Genomic DNA, 22,232 nt, shown 5'->3' with positions numbered 1-22,232 from the left:
AGCTGACTGTGTAGAACACAGGTTATTAATTATATAATCTAATTAAAAGCATAGAATTGGAGGCCCAGCAACATTCAGTAAGATCACACAAAGTTATGCAAGTTCAGGTTACAGTTGTTACCGTGACATTACTGTCTGACATGGTGAACTACAGGACAGTACTTGTAGAGATGTAAGATATTTCGTTTCTTTTCCCCAGCCCCAGCCTATGTTTTGGCTTCCCCTGTTATACTAGTCAGGCATGTGCATTTCAGCTTGTGTCCTCCTGGGTAGAAAAAAACTCTATGACCGATTGCTCAATAAATCCAAGTTCAGCTGCTGATTTTGGCAGTGAGCTCCTCAGCTCCTCAGCTAAATGTGAGGAGTTTTCTATATGTCGTCTAGAAAAGATAAGCAGCATTAGATAACACACAACTAAAAATCTGTGCAATCCCAGATTTAGATTCCATCACGCTGACATGAAAGCACTTGACCTGATACACAAATGCTTAATGAAATTATTCAACTATTAAAACATTTTAACTATGTATAAAATCTCATCCCCAACAAGATTTTACCAAACTGTTTTAAGTTGTTTTCCAGACAGTGTCTGGTGGGGGGAGACTGGCAATTTCCCAACTGTGCTGATATTATTTAGCCTTTCTTAAGCAAGATTATAGAAAAATAGGTTTTTAGACAGTTAAATTACTTTCTCAGTAAAAAATACCATTCTTGAGAAATTTCCGTTTGGCTTCTGGTCAAACCCCAGTGCTGAAATTGGTAATCAATGATATTCCACTGTGTACAAATGTGTGCCTATTCCTGTTCTGTTAGAACTCAGTACTGCATTTGACACTCTGGATAATACTTTGATACACTTACTTTAAAAAATGGGAAGGACTCTCATGAGCAGATCTGAAATGGTTTTATTTATATCTGACAGGAAGAAATGTTTTTGTTGCCCTGGGGATTTCTGTATCAGAAAAACAAGTATTAACTATGTTATTCCTCAGGAGGGATCTATTATTGGCCCATTACTGTTTTCTTTATACACGCTTCCACTTGGGAAAATCATTTGTAGTCTTGGGGTTAATTTTCATAGCTGATGAAACACTGTTGTATATGTCTCTATTGCTTGAGGATGAAAGGTCAGTTAGTTCCTGAGAAAAATGTCTGAATGATGTTAAACTATCGGTCTCACAATTTTCTCCAATTAAATCAAGATAAGACTGGATCACTGGATCTAAGGCCCAGAGAAAAAGAACACGCAAAAACATGTAATGCTCTCTTCTCTGATCTTCCAAAACAATTAAGAGAGCAGCTCCAACTTGAGTAAAATTCAGCAGCAAGAATCCTGACATGACCCAAGAAGAGAGCTCACAGCACACCTGCACTTGATTCTCTGCATTAACTGCCCATGAATTTAGAATTGATTTTAACATTATTTTACTTGTGTTTAAAGCACTGACTGGCATAGCACCACATTACACATCTCACCTGTTGAATAGATACAGTGGCCTCAGATATTCTGGTGATAATGTTATGTATTCCAAAGGTAAATTATACAAAAAGTGGGGAGGCTTCCTTATATTTCTATGGCCCCATACTATGGGTTGGGTCACCAAATGTGGAACTTTTCAAAAGCCTTCTGAAAACACATTTCTTTCGGATGGCTTTTAATTGATTGTATCATTCTTTAGTTTTTACTTGTCTTTGCTTTTACTTGTCTTGTAATATGTGAAATACTGTGAATTGTGTATTTTTATTGTGTTTTATTAATTTTATATTGTTTTTTATCAAATTGTGTCCTGTTTTATTATACCCTGTTTTTGTCCTACTATGACCTTACTGAATGAAAGGGGCTATATAAAAAATACAGTTTATTATTATTATTGTTATTATTATTAGTAGTAGTAGTAGTATATTCTGACAGCTCAAGAGAGCTCTGACTGTCTAACCAATGCAGTATAACCGAGCACTGTTAGATAAAAAAAATTCCCTGTAAAAATGTGTTCTTTTTCAATATTAATTTGTAGATCATCGTATTGTTATTTTAACTTGTGAGGTACTATTTCATGGTTTATTTTTGTGAATTGTACCATTTTAATTGATTGTGTTATTTGTTGTATATTTTAAATAAGTGTTTCAAGTTCCTGTTCCAAACATTGATCATAAAATCTCTGGTATTCATCCCAGATGCAAACGTCACTCACAGCCCTCACATGCAAACACCATCTCCAGCTACAAAATATTTCATGTATTTTTCCATTCTGAGGGCTAATGCTGTGGAATTTACCACAGTGAGGGTTGCAGGTGCTGTACCTTCCTGTACCTACCTTCTCGCACGTAATTTATTAATATTCGGGTGATGATTCATCTTGACTGGGCACCTTGTTCAGAACAGCACTAAAAATAGACCCATAAACTCTGGCACAACATGTGCTCCCACAAGAAGCATCAAGACAACAGTATTAATAATCAATACTTCAAAAACGCAGGCAATAAGTGTCTCTATCTTTTCTTTCCGTTTATGGCCTGGTTAATTTTTAAGCGACCCTCCTATTCATCCCTTTTAGTGAGGCAAGGACAATCCTGCCATCCTGTCTGAATTCCCTAGGGTAGAGCCAAGGGGCAGAGCCAATCCCCTTTTCCTACACGACCGCCCCAGGGTCAGGGAGAGTATAAAGGTGAGTGCAGAGAAGGCCCCCTATGGCACATGTTTTTCATGCTGCAGAGTTCTAGTTCAAACTGCAGGGTAGGACTGCTGTGTTTTTGCTGAGATAGGTGGAGTGCTGTCTGAAGTCGCTTTTGACAGTGAAAGTCCCGTTTGATTTTGAAAACCTTAAGCGTCCCTCCAGCCGACTGATCTTACCCCGGGCTGGGACATAAAGGCAGGAAAGCACTCGTAGCGCCGCGATGGAGACCTTCACTTCGAGCGGGGGCGAGAACGAGAACCCGGCTTATGAAACTGTGGGGGACGAGCCCCCACCTTATGAGACGCCCTTCTCCGGGAGCGAGCACAGGGAGGTCAGGCCGTCGGTGGTCAGCGCCTTCGGCCACAACACTCTGGACCGCGCGCCGCGGATCGAGCACTATCGCAACGTGGGAAGCGTCAGCGGTCACCGTGCGGTCAGGCCCTCCCTGCAGGAGCTGCACGATGTTTTCCAGAAGGTGAGCCTCCAGCTGAACGCACATCTGCACGTCACCTCAGCATGACCTCTGTGTTACCCGCGTGTCACCTGTATAACATTAAAATGGCAATTAATTCAAATAATGAGCAGAAATCTGAATCGCTGCAGGAATAGAGAATGATATCAAAATGACAAAATGCAGAAAGATATTTACTTTTTTTTTTTTCCCTCAGAGCTTTTCCACACAGTCAGGCTTATTCTTTATTTTTATTTCTTAATTTCAAAGATTTATGCAGGTCATTTTTTTGGCAAATTCCAGAGAGGGTGCTGACTGCAAGCATGAGGAAATGCTGAGTCAGACAAATACTCACATAAGCACATGACTGCATGAGTAGCAGTATATTCACTCTTTGGCACTGTAAAAGGAACCCACACTCATGAAATGCAGGCACCGTCCGGAGACAGGTATCAGTAGCACACAGTTAGGCCAGAAACAGGGGAGACAACCGCATGCCCAAACATGTACACACACTTTATCAGTCATTATTCCCCACAGAAAATCCATCAATCTTCTGATTTTATTTCCCCATAAATGAGAGCAGTTAATACAATAGCCTATAGCAATCAGAGAAGAACGGTCCACTGAGACGCAGGGTCTGTTCCTGCTTGTTTGCAGTCTAAACATTCAATATTTGCCTACAGATACTTTAAAAATTTTAACATTTAAAAATGTTTTTTTTTTTTTTTGTTGTGAGAGTACAACAACACAATACAGAACTGGTAGCAGGGGAATGGCAAACAAGCCAACACAGGGCAGGGCAGTGTGCATTGTATTACAGTGTGGTTAAGATACTGGCTTTGTGGTTAAAGCATTTCATTGGTTAAATATGGGGTGGGTAGTGAGGTGGAATCAGCTCTCATTTAGAAATGTTAGAAAGGGGGACCACATGCAGAAATGTGAATTGCATTGAGTGTATGTGGCTGCACACAAATGTTAAGGACAGAAGTTCATAGAGGAAATACACTGTATCCTTTTTCCTCAGAAGAGTATGTTCTAGCCTCTGTTTTCATTTGGTGCCAAATATCATTTTTCAAGAGGAAAAGAACAGAATTTTTCCCTCCATAATTCAATGTCCCCATACTTTTATTTGTCCTAAACTCATTGTCACTTAAAACGAAAGCCATATTGTGCACTGTAGTGGCTATAGCATGATGTATTGAAGTGGAGCATCGTGGTCATGGTATGATGTTTTGCATAGAGGCCGTGGTAAAGGCTTGAAGTGGTGTAGCAGTGTAGTCCTCACAACAGTGGGCTTCTAGACTGGGGGTTCCACGGTTAAGTCTCTGCGCCCACCCTCTTCAGGAATGACCTGAAACTTACTGGAAATTAGTAGAAACAATCTTGCTGTATAAACTGAATAAAGCAAATAAATCATATGAATAAATGAAGACTAATAAAGTGTTTTCTTATTTTTTAGCATCCTAGCGCATCCAGGATGACATTAGCTTGTTGTTTCTCATTGCAGAATGATGGCATGGACACCATGGACAGAATAGAAGGGAGTGACAGGACACCTTCTGAAGACATGGAGTCCTTCTCTCCCCCAGAAAAAAGCGGAGGGGTCAGATTTGGCTGGATCAAGGGCGTGCTGGTCAGCACTTGCACACACACACACGCACATTTGTGCACACCTGATAGAGCCTTACATATTACACATTACACCATTACCTTACACATTACACCTTCAACTTGCGTATTACACCTTCAACTTTTACATTACACCTTTACCTTGCGCATTACTCCTTTACCTTACACACCTTTAACTTGCATATTATACCTGTACCGTGGATATTACACCTTAACCTTCCCAGATACATTAGTATTAGCATTTCAGGCCTCCTTTGTCTTTCGTCATGTGACTCTGTGTGTATGTATTTATTGTGTGTGTGTGTGCGTGACTGCTGCTGTGCTACGGCTGCAGTCTCACCTTGACGTTACCTTTGCAGGTGAGATGCATGCTGAACATCTGGGGAGTGATGCTGTTCATCCGTCTCTCCTGGGTGTTCGGTCAAGCTGGTGTCGGTGAGTGACCTAACTGGCCCAATGGTCCCATGGAAAGCCTGAGTGGTGGTCCTCCCCTTCTGGAGGCCCCTCCTGCCAGGACATTCAGAGCCATCAATTGTCCTTTTCCCCTCTCTGAGCTCATTAGCTCTAATTAAAGACAACAGACTCAAAGCCCATTTCCCCCTTGCAAATAAAGCCCTAAGTTCGGTGAAACCAGCCACTGCTCAAAAGTGCCAGGGAATTAGATTTTAAGCTGTGACTATATGCTTTTCTGATGAGATATCAGCACAGAGTTAAGGGCTAATAAGGAGTTATGTCTGCTACTAAAGCCTGGAGATTAGAGAGATAACCAACCATGGCTATTGAGCACAATCTCAGGGATGGTGTGCACAGTGCCCAAGGGATGATGGGAACTTTCAGGAAAGCAGTGGACATAGCAGAGACTGTGCTCAGGAAAGGACTGAGATCCAGTTAATTACTAAGTTTTCAAAGCACCCTTTAGCTAAAGGTAAAATGTCCATAGTCAGGCTGAACTCAAACCACACCGGTCTGACCAGCAGGACAGAACGTTGTCAGTATGCCCCTCGGGGGATAATGGTATGCACTCCCTGTGATGTCACTAATGACATCACAGGGCGGCAGTGTCGTATAATGGGTAAGGAGTTGGTCTTGTAACCAAAAAGGTCACAGGTTCGATTCCCAAATGGGACACTGCCGCTGTACCCTTGAGCAAGGTACTTAACCTATATTGAGCAAGGTACTTAACCCACATTGCTTCAGTATATATCCGTATAAATGGACGCAATGTAATTGCTATGTAAAAAGTTGTGTAAGTCTGCTAAATGCCGGTAATGATGAGCGTCTTGTTGACCTTTGTCCATAGCCCACATACACACGGGCCAGTCAGACTGGGTGTTATAACCTTTTACGGTGTGTAATCAAATTGGAGACAGCCACAAGCTCCAGGCAAAAGAACAAAACACAGAGACACTTGGCACTGAGTTACAGCCTGAAGTCTTCAGAGCACAAATAATCTCTTAGCCTGATCCAGCTGAGACCCACTGCAGCTCACCTTCATTTTCAGAAGGTGCTCTGTCGGTCAGTAAGTAATTTCAGCATGAGCTTCATGGGCAACATCTCTCACAAGCTAAAGAGTTACTGCTAATTACTCCTTTCAAAATGTCTCCTGGCACACAAACAATCTCAAAACACTGTGGCTATACACTGTATAGCAATGCTTTCAAACAAGTTAGCCAAGTCAGGAAACTTCACTGTACTGTCAGCAGAAGTTACATTTGGAATTTGTCAAGGAAACATCTGCTTTCATACAATAGCAATAACATGAACACATTACATTAAAAGCATTTTAAAGCAAACCATAATGTGCATATCTGTACCATCCATTACAACACAGTATGATGTTACACAACCTGTACAAAGTAAAACTTGGCTAATACTCTAACAGAAAAAGCTAACTGTCCATAAAGTGGCAGTGCTTTTGCTAAAATCCAAAGTTACAGAAAGTTCTATTATGGCACAATCAAAACAATGATATTGTTTGGGTAAATAATGCACATTCCCATTCTTGGAATGAAGCTGACCAAGTATCAAATGTCTTTGACGTGCAGAGGAAATAGTGATTTGAGGTTTTATGGAGTTTTGTGTTCCAGGTCTAGGAACTGTGGTTATCGTCTTGAGCACGGTGGTCACCACCATCACTGGGCTGTCAATGTCTGCTATCTGTACCAATGGAGTGGTCAGAGGAGGTAAGACACCTTATAAACCTGCTAGTAGCCAGGTGCACATGAGAAATGCACACACACAGACACGCACATGCGCATGCACATGCACACATACATGCACACACACAGAGCTCACTGTGTTAGATATTCATGTTTTGCCATGTATACAATGTGAATGCATCTACGCACAACTGATGTGTGGTCATTTATTGAGCTTTCACTTTTTCCAAACTGTATTATTATTCTCTTAAAAAAAGAAATATCAAGGCATTCTTTTTTAGTAAAAACGTGAAAAATGCCTTTATTAATTAATTATTATTTTGTTAATCTTTTGATCAATCTTGGCCACACTGTCACTGACTCTAAGAGCATTCCCTTTCCTGTTTCTGTAGCAGTTCCAATTATATTTTTCTTAGCATTTTGAATCCACTTAGAAAATTTGTTTTTGTATTTTTCTCTGGATGGACAGAGGACATCTGCTAAACAAACTGATGAAATGAATGGAACAAATTAATGAATGGAACAAATTAAACAGGGTAATGGATGGCTGAATGAATGTAATGATCGGTCTCTGTTCCAGGGGGGGCGTACTACTTGATCTCCCGCAGTCTTGGACCCGAGTTCGGTGGCTCCATTGGCCTGATCTTCGCCTTTGCCAACGCAGTAGCTGTGGCCATGTATGTGGTGGGGTTTGCTGAGACAGTTGTGGACCTTCTCAAGGTGTGTGTTCCCCGAAACAGGTTAATCTGTCCCCCTAAAAAAGATGCATTTGCTGTACCTGACTATGTTAAACACAGAAGAAAACAAGTGTTTTGACAGGAACAAGGAAGTAAAAATTATACTTTCACTGGACCTTCATCCATTTGAAAGATAACAAATCATTTCATTAGCTAGAAACGTGTCAGCATTTATCTAAAATATCATGAAAATTATCAGCAATTTGACTGGACAAACTCCACAGCTGTTTACAATGAGAGTGTGTGATCCGGCAGCACTTTATGGGAGAATGTAAGAGTGATGGTGTTATGTTTCTGAAATACTTTGACCTTTGAGGCACTAATAATACATTCCTGTGAAATAAATATCAAATAAACTTCTTAATTGCTAAAAGCAATCATTTGGAAAAATAATTTTCTGTTGATTATTAGTGAAATATTGTTACTTTTTAAATTGACAAGAATCTGCTGGAGTTTTACCGGAGAGGTGGGGGTTGGCGCTGATCAGTGTGATGTTATATAGTGAGGTTTCATAGAACACTTCGTCATGGTACTTACCTCAGTATGGTGTGGTATGATGTTTTACAGGAGCACAATGCCATCATGGTGGATATGGTGAATGACATCAGGATCGTGGGCTGCATCACAGTGGTGCTGCTCCTGGGGATATCGGTGGCTGGTATGGAGTGGGAAGCCAAGGTGAGGGAATACGTGCTGTACATTACAGACCTCCTCCGCTGACCCCTCCCCTTCCTCCCCCTTACAAGGCTACACAAGGTCTGCAGTGATTATCCATCAAAGAATATGCCCAAAATGATCAACAATTGAACAGCTGCCAACCCAAATACAGTTTGAAATGGGCATGTTATGTACGGGACTGTTATGACTGGGAGAATATAACAGGAGAGTAATGATGTAACAACGCATGCCTCAATATACCAGACGCTAATGACTGGGACTGTTTCGCAAAAGCATGATGATGTAATGACACATGCGGTGCGATGTGGTCTTGCTCTAGGCTCAGCTTGTCCTGCTGGCCATCCTCCTGGTTGCCATTGTCAACGTATTCGTGGGAACCTTCATCCCTGCCACAGAGACCAAGAAATCCCAGGGTTTCTTCAATTACCAGTGTGAGTAGAACACAGACAGGGCTGAAACGGTCAAATAAACAAAGGGGTCCTTCCAACATGCCATTTCTCATCTTTAGCTTTACAAATATTTAGTGCTTGTTTTTCTTTTAATGACTGTAGAGCATATTACTGTTGTTCTGGTTTCACTGTTGACTAATATGTATTTGTTTTTAGTGCATTATTGCTTAGTACTTGAAGTTTGATATGGTACTATATCAACAACATCTAATAATTATTTATAGAGAAACATGAGACCGTCTCACTGACTGTGGATTGTAGCTTTTTAAGCTGATTAAAAATATGTTACCTGACTTGACCACCTTGCTCATCCTACAGTGTCCATATTTTCTGAAAACTTGGGGCCAAACTTTCGGGATGGAGAGTCGTTCTTCTCGGTGTTCGCCATCTTCTTCCCTGCTGCCACAGGCATTCTGGCTGGCGCCAACATCTCTGGGGATCTGAAGGTGAGATGGAGAAAACATGGCATGGAATAACCCTTCTATAAGTTAGAATCCTACAGAATCAAACAGCAACCCGCAGGATCACTTTTCAGCTGAAACAGTCAAAACCAGAATTCTGCTCTGAAAATTTCACAGGAGTCAGGCAAACACACACACACACACATTTTTCTCTCTCTCTCTCTCTCTCTCTCTCTCTCTGACACACACACACACACACACACACAACCACATGTGAGTCTCAGATCTTTCAGCACCTCTCCCTTGTAACAGCAATTTTGGCCATTTTTGTTTTCCTTGCGGCAGGATGCCCAGTCCGCCATCCCTAAAGGAACCCTGCTGGCCATCCTAATCACAGGAGTGACCTACCAGGCTGTGGCGCTGTGTGTGAGTAAGTACTCTGCAGTCAAGGTTTAACCAGGCAATCAAAATCATCTAAATAAATGTCATCTATTACTACTGAATCTTGCATTGACCCTGCTAAATATATTGTATCGAGCACAGTCATAATTAAGATTGTAATGCATTGTTTAAATTCTATGCTAAGATATAGATCTCCATATCAGAACGCAGAATTAATACATTATCGTGTAATTATGTTATTCCCTCGCCCTTTGGTGCTCCAGCAAATTAATAAGGGAGACTGAATTTGAAATTTTATAAATAAAGCGGGGGGATAGTTTAAAATACAAAGCATCATTGAGGGATGAATTATAACATCAGACACCCCTCATCCACTTCAGATGCTGCCTCGGTGCTTCAGGGCGCCCCTGAAGCTCAATAGTGGTGCCAGCATTGTGCTAGAGGAGTCACTAAGTAGCTGATGATTTGATGCCGCACACTGTCCATAAAACTGCTGATAGATGGCAACTACAAGGGATTCGGCTTAAACTAAAATAACATTCGGGCAGAAGTTTTCCTTTGAAATAAAAAAAGCGTAAGCAAAACATTTTGGATCATATCACAGCTTTCTTCGTTCTTTGTTGATTGTGTAGTTCCTCGGAAGGTTAATATTTTCCTACTTTTGTTACCGTCTACCCCCTGCCCTTCGAGGGATTACTCATGTATTCAATAAACGGTTGTGGAATGGTGTACATTGCCACTTCTCTCAACAATAAACTTATAAAACGACATTACGAGAGTAGGAATTCAGGTCGTGCCCTTGCCTTTGAGCAACATCTGGTTTTTGAGGTAAACCCAGCGCCGTTGTTCCCGTGTCTGTGTGCAGCTGCCACCGTGGTGCGCGACGCCACTGGAAACATCAATGACACCATCGCGGCGGGTTTCGCCTGCAACGGCTCAGCCGCATGCGACCTTGGTTACGACTTCTCCTCCTGCGCAATCGAAAAATGCAAATATGGCCTCATGAACAACTTCCAGGTCAGCCAGCAGTTGCTTTCCTAATCAATATACTGTGTGACATAGTCAAATGAAAATTGAACTACACAGTAATGATGTCATAATCAAGGGTACTAATGTAGGCTACTTAAGATTAATGTGTTTAATGTTGTTAATATAGAAAGAGACATAAAAATTGTTATTGTCATCATTATTGTCTTAGCATCTTGTGAAATGAGTAATAGTTCTCTGGATATACAGAATATATACATACATTCTTTGTGTGTGTGTGCGTGCATATACAGTGCAGTCCATAAGCATTTGGACATGACAACACTTTTGTTGTCTTGGCTCTGTACTCCTTTGAATTGAATTGAAATAAAATAATGAATATGAGGTTAAAGAGCAGACTGTCATCTTTAGTTAACCAGTTCTGTGTTATGTGAAGTTGTCCAATTAATTTAGGTCCCCCAAAATGGAGGGGCTATGTTTAAAAAAGCACTGACAGTCTGCACTTTGACATCATTTTCACAGTTTCATTTGAATGTGCTAGAATACAGAGCCAAAACCACGAAAATTCTGTCACTTACAGACTGCACTATGTGGGTGTGTTAATCACATATACAGTATGTATGATTAATGCACTTACATAATGCACCACACTGTAAGACACTCTGCTAAATTAATGTAATGCTACATGTATATATTGCATATTTCCAACCGCTTCCAGGTCATGACAATGGTATCTGGGTTCGGGCCACTGATTATAGCTGGAACATTCTCTGCCACACTGTCCTCAGCCTTGGCCTCTCTCGTTAGTGCACCCAAAGTCTTTCAGGCAAGTTCAGTTTCAAATAAACATAGTTGTTTCAACAAAGTAAGAATGCCTCATCATTACAAATAATATCAACAAGTACTGGCAGTACTTACAATAGCTCTGACTGGCCTAAACTTGTACATTACTATCCGCAGGCACTGTGCAAAGACAACGTCTACAAGGGACTGCACTTCTTCGCCAAGGGGCATGGCAAAAACAATGAGCCAATCCGCGGTTACATCCTGACCTTCATCATTGCTGTGGCCTTCATTCTTATAGGTAAATGCATTTATTATTAATAATAATAATAATAATAATAATAATAATAATAATAATAATACATTTTATTTATATAGCGCTTTTCATCATGCAAAGATGATCTCAAAGTGCTTTACAGAAGGCAACAATAAAACAAAGTACAAAAATAAAGAAATAATGTAAAATCACAGGATGATTTTACATTATTTTTATGAACAAGCAATTCCAGTTGTCTGTGAGTTTAGTCTGGTGTGCCATTGGTAGGAATTTATTACAACCAGAGTGATATCAGAAATTTTGGAAGTTATGTCCATGTCTGTGTCTCAAAGACCTCCTAACTTGTGCCCGTTTTTCTTTTGCCAGCGCAACTCAACGTGATTGCTCCCATCATTTCCAACTTCTTCCTGGCATCCTATGCCCTCATCAACTTCTCCTGTTTCCATGCCTCCTACGCAAAATCACCAGGTCATTCGTGTTCCTTGCTGTTTTCATATCGTCAGGTCACCCAAGTCACAGGCAACAGGCAAGAGTAGCAACCATGGGAGGTCATGTCACACTTCATAATTGTGGCATATTACTCGGGAAGTCGTACCATATTCCTCATAGAAGAATAGCATGTCAAGAAGGTTAAAATTGCCTTTTTCAACATACTGAAAGAAAGAAAAAGGTCATTTGCGCCTTCAACAAAGCAGCTCTGTTCTTGGAGGCCTGCAATCCAGCAGGTTTTCTCAGTCTCTTAGAACAACCAACACAGTTTGAATTGGATTAATTAGTTCAAATGTGATGGCTTGTAGATACTGTGCTCCTCTAGGCCCTCAGTTTATTACACCTACGGGGGCACTTTAGCCCTCTGAGACTAAGGTCCATTAGGCCAGTAGGTATTCCAGCCCTCCAGAATCAGGGTTAAGTATCCCTAAAGAACCAATGGCCCTCCAAGACCAGAGTTGAGTTCCCCATAGATCCTATGCCTCTCTAGAACGAGGATTGACTTTCCCCATAGACCCTACGGCCCTTCAGGACCAGGGTTGAGTAGCTCTCCCCTAAAATATGGCATTCAGCAAACATATCAAGATGGACTAGCTATCACACAGAATGACAGATTGTTCGTAGACCAGGGGGAGACACTGACCTTTTTGGTTTGTTGAATCGTTTTCCCACAGGATGGAGACCTGGATACAAATACTATAACATGTGGCTATCTCTGTTTGGAGCCCTGCTGTGCTGTGCCGTGATGTTCGTCATCAACTGGTGGGCAGCTCTCATCACGTATGCCCTGGAGATCTTCCTCTATGTCTATGTTACCGTGAAGAAGCCAGGTATAAAAAAAAAACAATACTTGTCTTATGTCAGACTTACAATCACTGCGCAGATGCTGTTAGCCACTGGGACCTACAAAAGTGGACTCTACACTTAGAAGTCAGAAGTCTGCGGATGTGTTTTTATACTCAACTTGCATTTGCCTTTTTCCTGCCCCATACAGATGTAAACTGGGGGTCTTCCACCCAAGCTGTGACATTCATCAACGCCGTGAACAACACACTGACTTTGAGTGGAGTGGATGACCATGTTAAAAACTTCAGGTGAGAACAATGAGGAATGGCCATTCAAAGCTTTGGATATTAGCTGCTACAGTCTGTGGTTGCACAGGTGAGCTCACCATAGATACACCTGTGCCCACACACAGGCCCCAGTGCTTGGTGCTGACCAGTTCCCCCAAGACCAGACCGGCATTGCTTGACATCGCCCACTCCTTCACCAAAAACTATGGGCTGTGTCTGACCTGCGAGGTGTTTGTGGTAAGATCCTGCTCTCGACACCAAAGAGGAGCTCCTCTGATGAATTAGAATGCCACGTTGAACTGGCTAAATAGAAAGCAGAACATTTCATTGTGGAAGATTGCACCAAAAAACAATGCTTTTCTTTGCTGGAGTATCAATAAATTGAGAGGTGCCATTCAGCATGTATTGCTGAAAGTGCAGAGAAGTCTAAAGAGGCTTGTACAGGCCTTTGGAGTTGATGACTTTGGCACCATTGATTAATTGATTTTGTCCTTCCCAGGGGCCTAAAAATGAGAACATCATGGAGATGAATGGCAGCATAGAGAAGCACCAGATGTGGCTCAACAAGAAGAAGCGTAAAGCATTCTTTACGGCAGTGGCCAGCGAGAACTTCAGGGACGGGGTGGGCAGCCTCTTGCAGGTACATGATCCCAAGGACCAAACCCAGACAGAATTTGGACTCAAAGTTAATAACAAAGCTGCAGGACTGTGTCAGGGTCCTTATCACCACAGGCGAGATAAGCCCACAGTCCACTATCAGGACTTCAAACTTCAAATAGCTGAGATTCACAGGCTGATTGACATCGCACTCTGTGGCGCAATACGAACTGGTGCTGTAGCTTTGCTCACAAAGGCTATATATTAGTGTTATAAGAAAAAAACTGCTTGAGAGGGTTGGTTTTCAAGAGCCATGTGCATTTCCTTAATGTGAAAAACAAAATAAAGCTACAGATAATGTGCTCAGTGTGCCATAACACACATTTATAAAACAGCATTTAGAGCATTGTATGATTTTTTATGTTCATGTAAAGGCTTCCTCTCAAGTTCAAAAACTTAAGAAACTGTGTGACCTTAATACCCTTTGACAATAGCTGTCCATAAATTAGTGTCCATTTTTGATACTTAGGCCTCAGGCCTTGGTCGACTGAAGCCAAACACGTTGGTGCTCGGATTCAAGAAAAACTGGATGAAAGCCAAAGTGGTGGATGTTCAGAACTATGTTGGTGTTTTGCAGTAAGTTCTACATTTACTCCTCACTATTTTTCAAACCCCCGTCCAGGTGACGGTTGTAACAGCAAGACCTAAATCACCTGTTTATGTCTTCCATTTACCAGTGATGCATTCGACTTTGAGTACGGCGCAGTGATACTCAGGATTGCCGAGGGACTGGATGTCTCTCACTTCGTCCATGCCCAAGGTGAGCATTACACCATCTCGCTCAAAACACATACCAAGAACACATGCGCACACACACAGAGTATTCCCTTAAAAATCAAAAATGCACAGAAAGCAAAAAAACTGTGCAGCAACTTCACAATCGTGCACAAGTTTGTCAATTTTACAATGCCGGTGTACAGCACAGCTTTCAATAGTCTTTGTCTGGTGTAGGCTGGGCATGTGTCCAAATAAACAATCTGTTCCCCCTGCCAAACTTCCCTTCTTAAATGCTCTTCTGTTGTATTATTTATCCTGCGCCTTTGATAGCAATCAGCCCACTGAGGTCAGCAATTGCATTAAACATCAGGCAGGTGACATTGAGTAAATCTGCTGAAAATGGGATGGCACTATGCATTAGTGGTTATGGAGGAGCTGGGATCCAACCCTTTAGGCTGAGGGCATGGTTCTCAAGCAGTTCTGTCCTTGAGCAAAGCACTTAACCTGAATTGCCTCAGTAAACATCCAAGCAGCATAAATGGATAATATGTAAGCTCTGTAAAACCCCCAGATAAGGGGGGGGGGGGGGGTGGTTCAAGCAAGTAAATGATGACTTGGAATGTTGGTTGTATGAACGCACATCGGTTTTAGTTATTCCAACACTGCTTTAAATGACCTCACTTTTTTCTGTTTTCACCCTCAGAGGAACTGGAGAGGCTGACAATGGAGCAGTTTGCTCTGGAGAATGAGGACGGTGGCAAAAAAGGGGTGTTCAAGAGGTCCAGAAAACCATCCAAGCAAGTGCTCACCAGAGGTAGCTACCTTCTCCCATGCACAGCACTCTCATGTGTCTAACACGTCCTCAGATTGACTCTTTGTGATGCTAGAAAGTCTCTACAGTCATTTGTCCACCTGTCACTATCTTTTCAAAGAACCAACAGAAATAGCAGAATAGATAAACGCACGTATCATAAAGCAGCATTTCAACCTTCATACGTCTGCTGGGACAGAGCTATGAGCTTTGGCACACTGCTGCAGCCTGTCACCACACTAATACAACACAGAGAATTTGTTTTATTGATGCAGTTAAAACAGTAGCCTGAGTGGGCCGTGTCTCACCAAAAACATACTGGCATTGAATCCATAATGAAAACATCCATATTAATTTCACTTTATATCTCTCTCCATACAGTATCTGTCAATGTACCCCAATCTGCCGCGGAGGTAAAGATGAGCCAGCGGCTGCAGGAGGCCAGCATTCAGTTCCAGAAGAAACAGGGCAAAGGCACTATCGATGTGTGGTGGCTCTTTGATGACGGAGGTAAGATGTCCACTGCTATCCTTTGGCCTCGTTCAAAAGCCACGTCAAACTCCTGGTGTTTTACAACACTTGAGTAAGATTAGAGGTGTTAGCTTCCAGCACCATATGTTTCAGTTAAATTTAAACCTCATTGCCTCTAAGCATTTGAAGCGGACATGGAATTCTGCCCAGTATTTACTCAAGTGGCGAATGAGAGGCATCAATTGTAAAGCGCTTTGGATAAAAGCGCTATATAAATGCAGTCCATTTACCAGTCCAAGTGTGTGAGGCACAGCTCGCAGTGCTATAATCAGGGAAAAAACCATCTATGATAGGATAAACCAGATCGTCTGCATGCAAACACATGGGGGGAAATACTGGAGATGTTTTTGGAAGATGTACCTTGGGATCAAGCAAGTGAAATTAAATGTTGCAATTTTCCATTATGTATATGATCTAAAAGGCCATTATGTGAATGATCGAAAGGGAGGTTGTGTGTTCCAGGCCTGGCTGTCTCTAAGATACACCATAATCAGCTGTAATCACTAATCTGATGGATTAGCTGCTTTCTTGATCGTCCTATCTAGCTGAATAAAGTAAAGTTAAAAATTCCAATGACTGCTCTAACAGAACAAAAGACAAAATGACTGCTTGTGATGTATGACTGCAGTAATGACTACACTGATTGAACAGAAGAGACAATGGCCACATTGAAGGAAAGACTGCTGTTGCGATCACTAACTGAATGAAAGGTGTGCAGACAAAAGCCCCTGAATGGGGGGGGGGGGATGACTGTTCTTAAAGAACAACCTTTAACTGCATTGACTGCTGCAGGTCTGACTCTCCTGATACCCTACATCCTGACCACACGGAAGAAGTGGAAGGATTGCAAGATGAGGATCTTCATCGCGGGCGAACCTGGCCGTGCTGAACAAGACAAAGCAGAGTATGTGGGGTGGAAAACCAAAAACAGCAGACGTATTCACTGTAGAGTTCACTGCTTAGATACCATCCATTTTTATTGTAAATTTGCATTTAATTCAAACAAATTTACCTGTTTTTTTTTTGTTTTTTTTTAGCATTAAGTCCCTTTTGGAGAAATTCCGGATCAAATGTGTGGACATCAATGTCATCGATGACCTGAACAGTAAACCCAGTGCACAGAAGTAAGAAAAAGAGTGAATCTCAATTGCTTGTGATTAAAAAAAGAATCACACTCACTCTAAAGATAGGGGAGATGCTTCATTGCCCTTTATCTGCCACATAATATGTGTAGCTGTCCATCACTGGCTTGTCTGAACAAATAAAGACTTTCTCTACATCATTCATTTAGCAGCCTTATGCAGAATGACTTATGAAAAGGGAACATAAATGCATCAGAGTTATCTGAGCTTGAAAAACAATGTAAAAAAAATTTGACTGGAGCTGCTGGTTGACTCATCCTGTTAAGACATCACAGTTCTGTGTGGGGGTGTGTCTCAGCATACTTTCATCCAGGGGGCTGTGGAGTGGAAAGAAGTGCTGGCTAGCAGAATGTTTCAGAGGCTAAAAATCTGCTAATAAATAAATAAATGCACTAAGACTGGTTGATGGTTCCGCCTACATGAATGGTCATGAAGGCTTGTTCTCCCTTAAGAGATATGTTCCACCTCAGGCTCAACTGGGCTAATCACCTGTTCCTGTTCCAGCTGGACAGCCTTCAAGAACATGATCGAGCCTTTCTGCCTCCATGAGGGGGATAAAGATGAGGCCGACACGCTGAGGAAAGAGAACTCCTGGAAGATCACTGACACAGAGCTGGAAACGTTCGCAGAAAAGGTGAATAAAGTGGTCCTGAGCCATGGATGGCTCATCCATGTAGGCTCTACAAACGATTCATGCAGATGTATCATGTACTGATCTTTCATCACGTGCCGCATCTTTTTCCCTATGCAGACAACTCTTCAAGTCCGACTCAATGAACTTCTGCAGGAGAACTCAAAATCTGCCAACCTTATCATTGTGTAAGTACAGTACAAATGTTCAGATGCTTTTAATTGGTAATTGAGTAAGCAGATAAGGGCTGACTGTAGTGATAAAATTCAGATCCAGAAAAGAGATTTTAAAAGCATGTATGAAGCACAGCTGTCTGTAAACATAATAATGTCAATTCAAGTGAAGAGATGGGCGTTGAAAGTACACAAAAGGACATTCTGTGCTTAAAAACTGATTCATTTCAGCACACCAAAATATCCTGATTCTGACCATTTTGTCTAAAAAAAGTAAACTAAACCAAATAAGTACTTCCGGGCAGAACCAATGACTTGCACTAGAGAGTAAACGTCACTTGTCTTATGCAGGAGTATGCCCATTGCTCGAAAAGGATCCGTCTCTGACCATCTCTACATGGCCTGGCTGGATGTCCTCACGAAGAACCTTCCACCCACCTTGCTCATTCGAGGCAACCAAAAGAGCGTGCTGACATTCTACTCCTGAGTGACACGCCTAACCAAGCACAACCTCACCAGGAACCTCAACGTGACAGACGTGTCTATGGAACTCAAATGCACAAAAGCAGCTCTCACACTGCCCTCTTGTGGATAAGAACATTTCGTACAATGAAACTTTGCTCTTAGGTTCCAACAAATATGCAATGTAACTATTTTTAAAAGGCACAAATGTACAGCTATAAATGTATAATAGCTTCAGATCTAGCAAACCAATCCAATTTTCATAGCCGGGATCCAGGAGTATTATTATATGTGTGTTGATGTCCGCTGAAATACTTGTATGAAAGGGACTGGGAAGTAGGCTAACCAATTTTATATTTTTTTGTATATATGACACTCAGCACGTCTTGTTTTGAAAATTGTATTTATGCGTATAGTTTAAATTAACATATGTCAAAGTTATAAGCTTTTGCAAAGGCATGCATTGCAGTTATAATTTTCCACCTTATTTTAATATGAATCTTTCACGTACTGCAAAACTGAATGCAATTTTGAATGTAATTTTGTATGGTTTCAATAAAAGAATGTTCAATTTTCCTCTTGCTTGTATTTTATAAATGATTGCAACTTCAATATCACTGTTTGCTTGCAATCTCATAAAATTTCCTCTGACATTTAACATGTGATAATCTATTACTACAGCCATCGCTGCAGCTGTACAATAACGACATGTTAACGTTATGCAAATAACGTTACAGAGTTAATGTTTCATTATACAGAAATCCTATTCACGAACGCAGCTAGCTAGCTACAGGTCAACAGAGACAACACCACAACACCATTCACAAAAAAAAAAAAAAAAAAAAAACACCATGCATAACACACGGAACTTAGGTTTGTTAACAATACCCAGCATGCTTGCCGTTGTAGGCTACGCACTGAACTCTCTATACTCTCTGTGAAGCTATACCTATTTTTTACTGTCTCTGGAGGCTACCTATTTTTATACAGTCTCTGTCTGGCTACCCAGGATGTTTGCTTTTTTACTTGACAGTCAACCGAGCAGAAGAACTGTATGATAGGAGGAACAACATATGTCTCATCTTGTTACGAAAAACATCTAAATAATTTTAGTTCTGGTCTTCTGGTTTGTTTCTGCGTTCTCTGCTGTTACAGTACAAAGGATCGACTCTGCCGAGGGGTTTATCGCCAGTCAGAAAGGGGACGCACATTGCATACTGGTAATTGAGAGTTTGTTGGCTAGTAACGTAACTAACCATTTTTAGCGATCAAAATTGTATGGGGGTCGATAACGTACTGCTGTAATTTCTGGTTTATATTGTGGTGGCGGTGTTCACCCTACAGGAAAATATCTGACAGCGACATTCCAAAATATTTGCTAGCGTCAATGTCAGCATTCAAGTTCTCGCGATGATTATGGGAAATTGCCATGGAAATACCTGACGCAAGGAAGGACCAGGGCACGCCAGACCATTTGCGAGGGTTTTCATTCTGCGAATGCTTATGGAGTTCCGGTTGGTGTTTTGTTGCTTGGTTATTAAATAGTTCCGGCGAGTGTACGTATGTATCTTGTTAGTATAAATTGTCTTTTACATGTATATTTCATTTAAAAAATATTTTTAAATAAATAAATAGTTGTCGTCTTAACGACAGGGTGGATTTCAGATGAAAGTAAAGTTTGAAGTTAATGAAAGTGAAAAAAGACATCTAAGAGGAAGAATATGGCGGGAGTATTTAAACCTAGGCGGCAAATTCCTGCAGTATTTCCTGCAGTGGCCAGTGTGTAGTGGCTAGCTAGTTTATTGCTTAAGACCCTTTGCATTTTAGTTGAATTATTTTGCAGACAGACCACAAACATGCCATGTTCAGAAGTTTCAGAGGCGGCCAATGGAATATCTACCTCTCCTGCAAAGCGTCTCAAGGCAGAGACAGACCCTAAACCAGCCAAAGCAGTCCTAAAATTCGCCAAGCTTTCCGAAAATGCAACTGTTCCTACAAGGGGGTCCGCCAAAGCCGCGGGTTATGATCTTTACAGGTAAAGTTAGCTCAAACTTCGTAACCATATAGCTAGCTGTACATTTCTTAACAACAAGTAGACGAATTCGGTAGCGGGTTTTCGTATTGTTATTGATTAACTAGAATTCAGTCTGCATAATTTGATATAGCGGCGTAAATGGGGCCCCAGGCTCTTTATGGACAAAACTGCCCAATTCTACTAAATAAATGGAACGTTGACGTGAGCACCTTTGCGGGCTGTTTGTATTAGAAAGCGCATTGTTTCTTCAATGTTGCAGTGCCTACGACTACTCAATAGCCCCGCTGGACAAAACCATTGTGAAGACAGACATTCAGATCGCTGTTCCCCCCGGCTGTTACGGGAGAGTTGGTGAGTCGACACGTTTTCAGTGTTGAGTAGGTGCAAATGCAGAATGTTAATTTCATGGTCGTTATTCAGACAGCTAAAGGAGCAAACGTCATTTCTTCACTTTTTATTTTTACTCTTTAAGCTCCACGGTCCGGATTAGCTGCAAAACACTTCATCGATGTTGGAGGTAACAGCGTTTATTTTAAATGTATAAATTATGGTTGTGCACATGTAAGGTGTATTTTCTGCGTGGTTCCTTTGCAGTGCTTAGCTAATTAGCTACTGTAAGGTTACTTTTTTGCTGGCAAAGTCACTGAAACTGTAGAAGGCAAGGTGGTTATTGAACTGACCTTCAGTAAATTAGTGGGTACGTGAGGGAACTTTTTCTTCTTGCATGCAACTAATTATCCTTATTTCCTGCTGAAGCGGGGGTTGTTGATGAAGATTACAGAGGAAACGTCGGGGTCGTTCTCTTCAACTTCAGTAAAGAAACTTTTGAAGGTGACGTCCGAGATGCTTTGACAAAGCAACCCTGTTTTGCCCACGAGTTGCTCTGATACTTTACCTTGGATAATTGTGGTTTTTCCTGTGATACATTAAACTATTTTGACTAAGAAATTGTTTAAAAGTATAGCTTAATTTCTGAATTCTAAATTGCAGTAAAAAAGGGAGACCGTGTGGCCCAGCTAATCTGTGAGAAAATCTGCTACCCTGAACTGGAGCAGCACGATGTAAGTTTCTAACGTCATGCATGTGAATCATGGGTCTCCACCGCTGGTTCTGCAGTGATAGTTTTTGGTTTTTATTCTCACCTGAAAATTGGCAACCAATTAAGACAAACTGCATGAGGCAGGTGAGTACTAAGTTAATAACTTAAAGCACCTTGTTTTAATGTGAGTGATCTGTAATGGCAAACTGAAGCAGACGTTGTGGTTGCCCAGGACCGGGGTAAGGGAAAGCCCCTGATCTAGTGCAGAATACGCCATTAATCCTGCCTTTCTTTCTCTTAGACACTGGATGTAACAGCACGAGGAGCCGGTGGGTTTGGGTCAACTGGCACAAACTGAGTTGCAGTTTACCTCTTTACCTTTTTTATGTGAACTTAATGTACGTAATGTTACATTTTTTGTTTGTTTGTTTTAAATTAGTGTAACCTTATAAATATGGAAACATTTTTCTGTAGTCTTCAACTATTGAATTTCTAGTCTCTGAAGATGTCTTAAGTTCCCATTTAAAGCATGGTTGGCTGTGGAAGTATCGGTGGTCACTTCAATAATATTCAGCTAACAGAACATTCCCCAGTAGATGGATAGAATTCAGGGTGGCTTCATTTGGGGTTAGGTCATTCTTTGACTCACCACAGTGTGGTGCTAAAGGTGCAGGAAGTTAGTTTAAGCTTTTCTTAGTTGCCAGTTAGAACCCAAAACCATTTTGCTAAAGCAATTGAATGAGCCAAGTTAGATGTGATTACCAGTTATCACTGTCATATTTTTCAAAATGTTAAATGCCTAAGAACCCCCCCCCCCCCCATTCCAAAAAAAGATAAATAT

The 22,232-nt window shown here is 41.3% G+C and overlaps 2 protein-coding genes across 3 annotated transcripts; both read left to right on the top strand.

Annotated features, from left to right (window-relative positions):
* The first annotated feature begins 2,678 nt into the window (after window positions 1-2,678).
* Window positions 2,679-18,885, top strand: LOC118215764 (solute carrier family 12 member 1-like). The gene is made up of 26 exons (XM_035396747.1): window positions 2,679-3,150; window positions 4,637-4,762; window positions 5,118-5,193; window positions 6,846-6,941; window positions 7,498-7,637; window positions 8,222-8,332; window positions 8,652-8,763; window positions 9,100-9,227; window positions 9,528-9,612; window positions 10,450-10,601; window positions 11,290-11,397; window positions 11,532-11,655; window positions 11,998-12,099; window positions 12,795-12,950; window positions 13,115-13,214; window positions 13,319-13,430; window positions 13,693-13,833; window positions 14,320-14,426; window positions 14,528-14,610; window positions 15,271-15,381; window positions 15,760-15,888; window positions 16,702-16,813; window positions 16,947-17,033; window positions 17,556-17,685; window positions 17,803-17,870; window positions 18,207-18,885. The coding sequence occupies exons 1-26, from the start codon at window positions 2,896-2,898 to the stop codon at window positions 18,340-18,342; spliced, it is 3,087 nt and encodes a 1,028-aa protein (XP_035252638.1). The 5' UTR covers window positions 2,679-2,895; the 3' UTR covers window positions 18,343-18,885.
* A 337-nt stretch (window positions 18,886-19,222) lies between these two features.
* On the top strand, window positions 19,223-21,936 carry LOC118215765 (deoxyuridine 5'-triphosphate nucleotidohydrolase-like). Of its 2 annotated transcripts, none has more exons than XM_035396749.1 (8): window positions 19,223-19,537; window positions 19,700-19,831; window positions 20,161-20,352; window positions 20,612-20,703; window positions 20,825-20,869; window positions 21,109-21,183; window positions 21,343-21,413; window positions 21,693-21,936. In XM_035396749.1, the coding sequence occupies exons 2-8, from the start codon at window positions 19,815-19,817 to the stop codon at window positions 21,747-21,749; spliced, it is 549 nt and encodes a 182-aa protein (XP_035252640.1). In that variant the 5' UTR covers window positions 19,223-19,537; window positions 19,700-19,814; the 3' UTR covers window positions 21,750-21,936. The 2 variants fall into 2 exon arrangements, with proteins under 2 accessions (XP_035252640.1, XP_035252639.1); XM_035396748.1 differs by having other exon boundaries at window positions 19,228-19,537; window positions 19,662-19,831.
* Window positions 21,937-22,232: the final 296 nt, after the last annotated feature.

Source organism: Anguilla anguilla, chromosome 16 (assembly GCF_013347855.1).
Source record: "Anguilla anguilla isolate fAngAng1 chromosome 16, fAngAng1.pri, whole genome shotgun sequence".
In the NCBI taxonomy this organism is placed as follows: Eukaryota; Metazoa; Chordata; class Actinopteri; order Anguilliformes; family Anguillidae; genus Anguilla; species Anguilla anguilla.
This window is presented reverse-complemented; position numbering and strand designations above follow the sequence as displayed.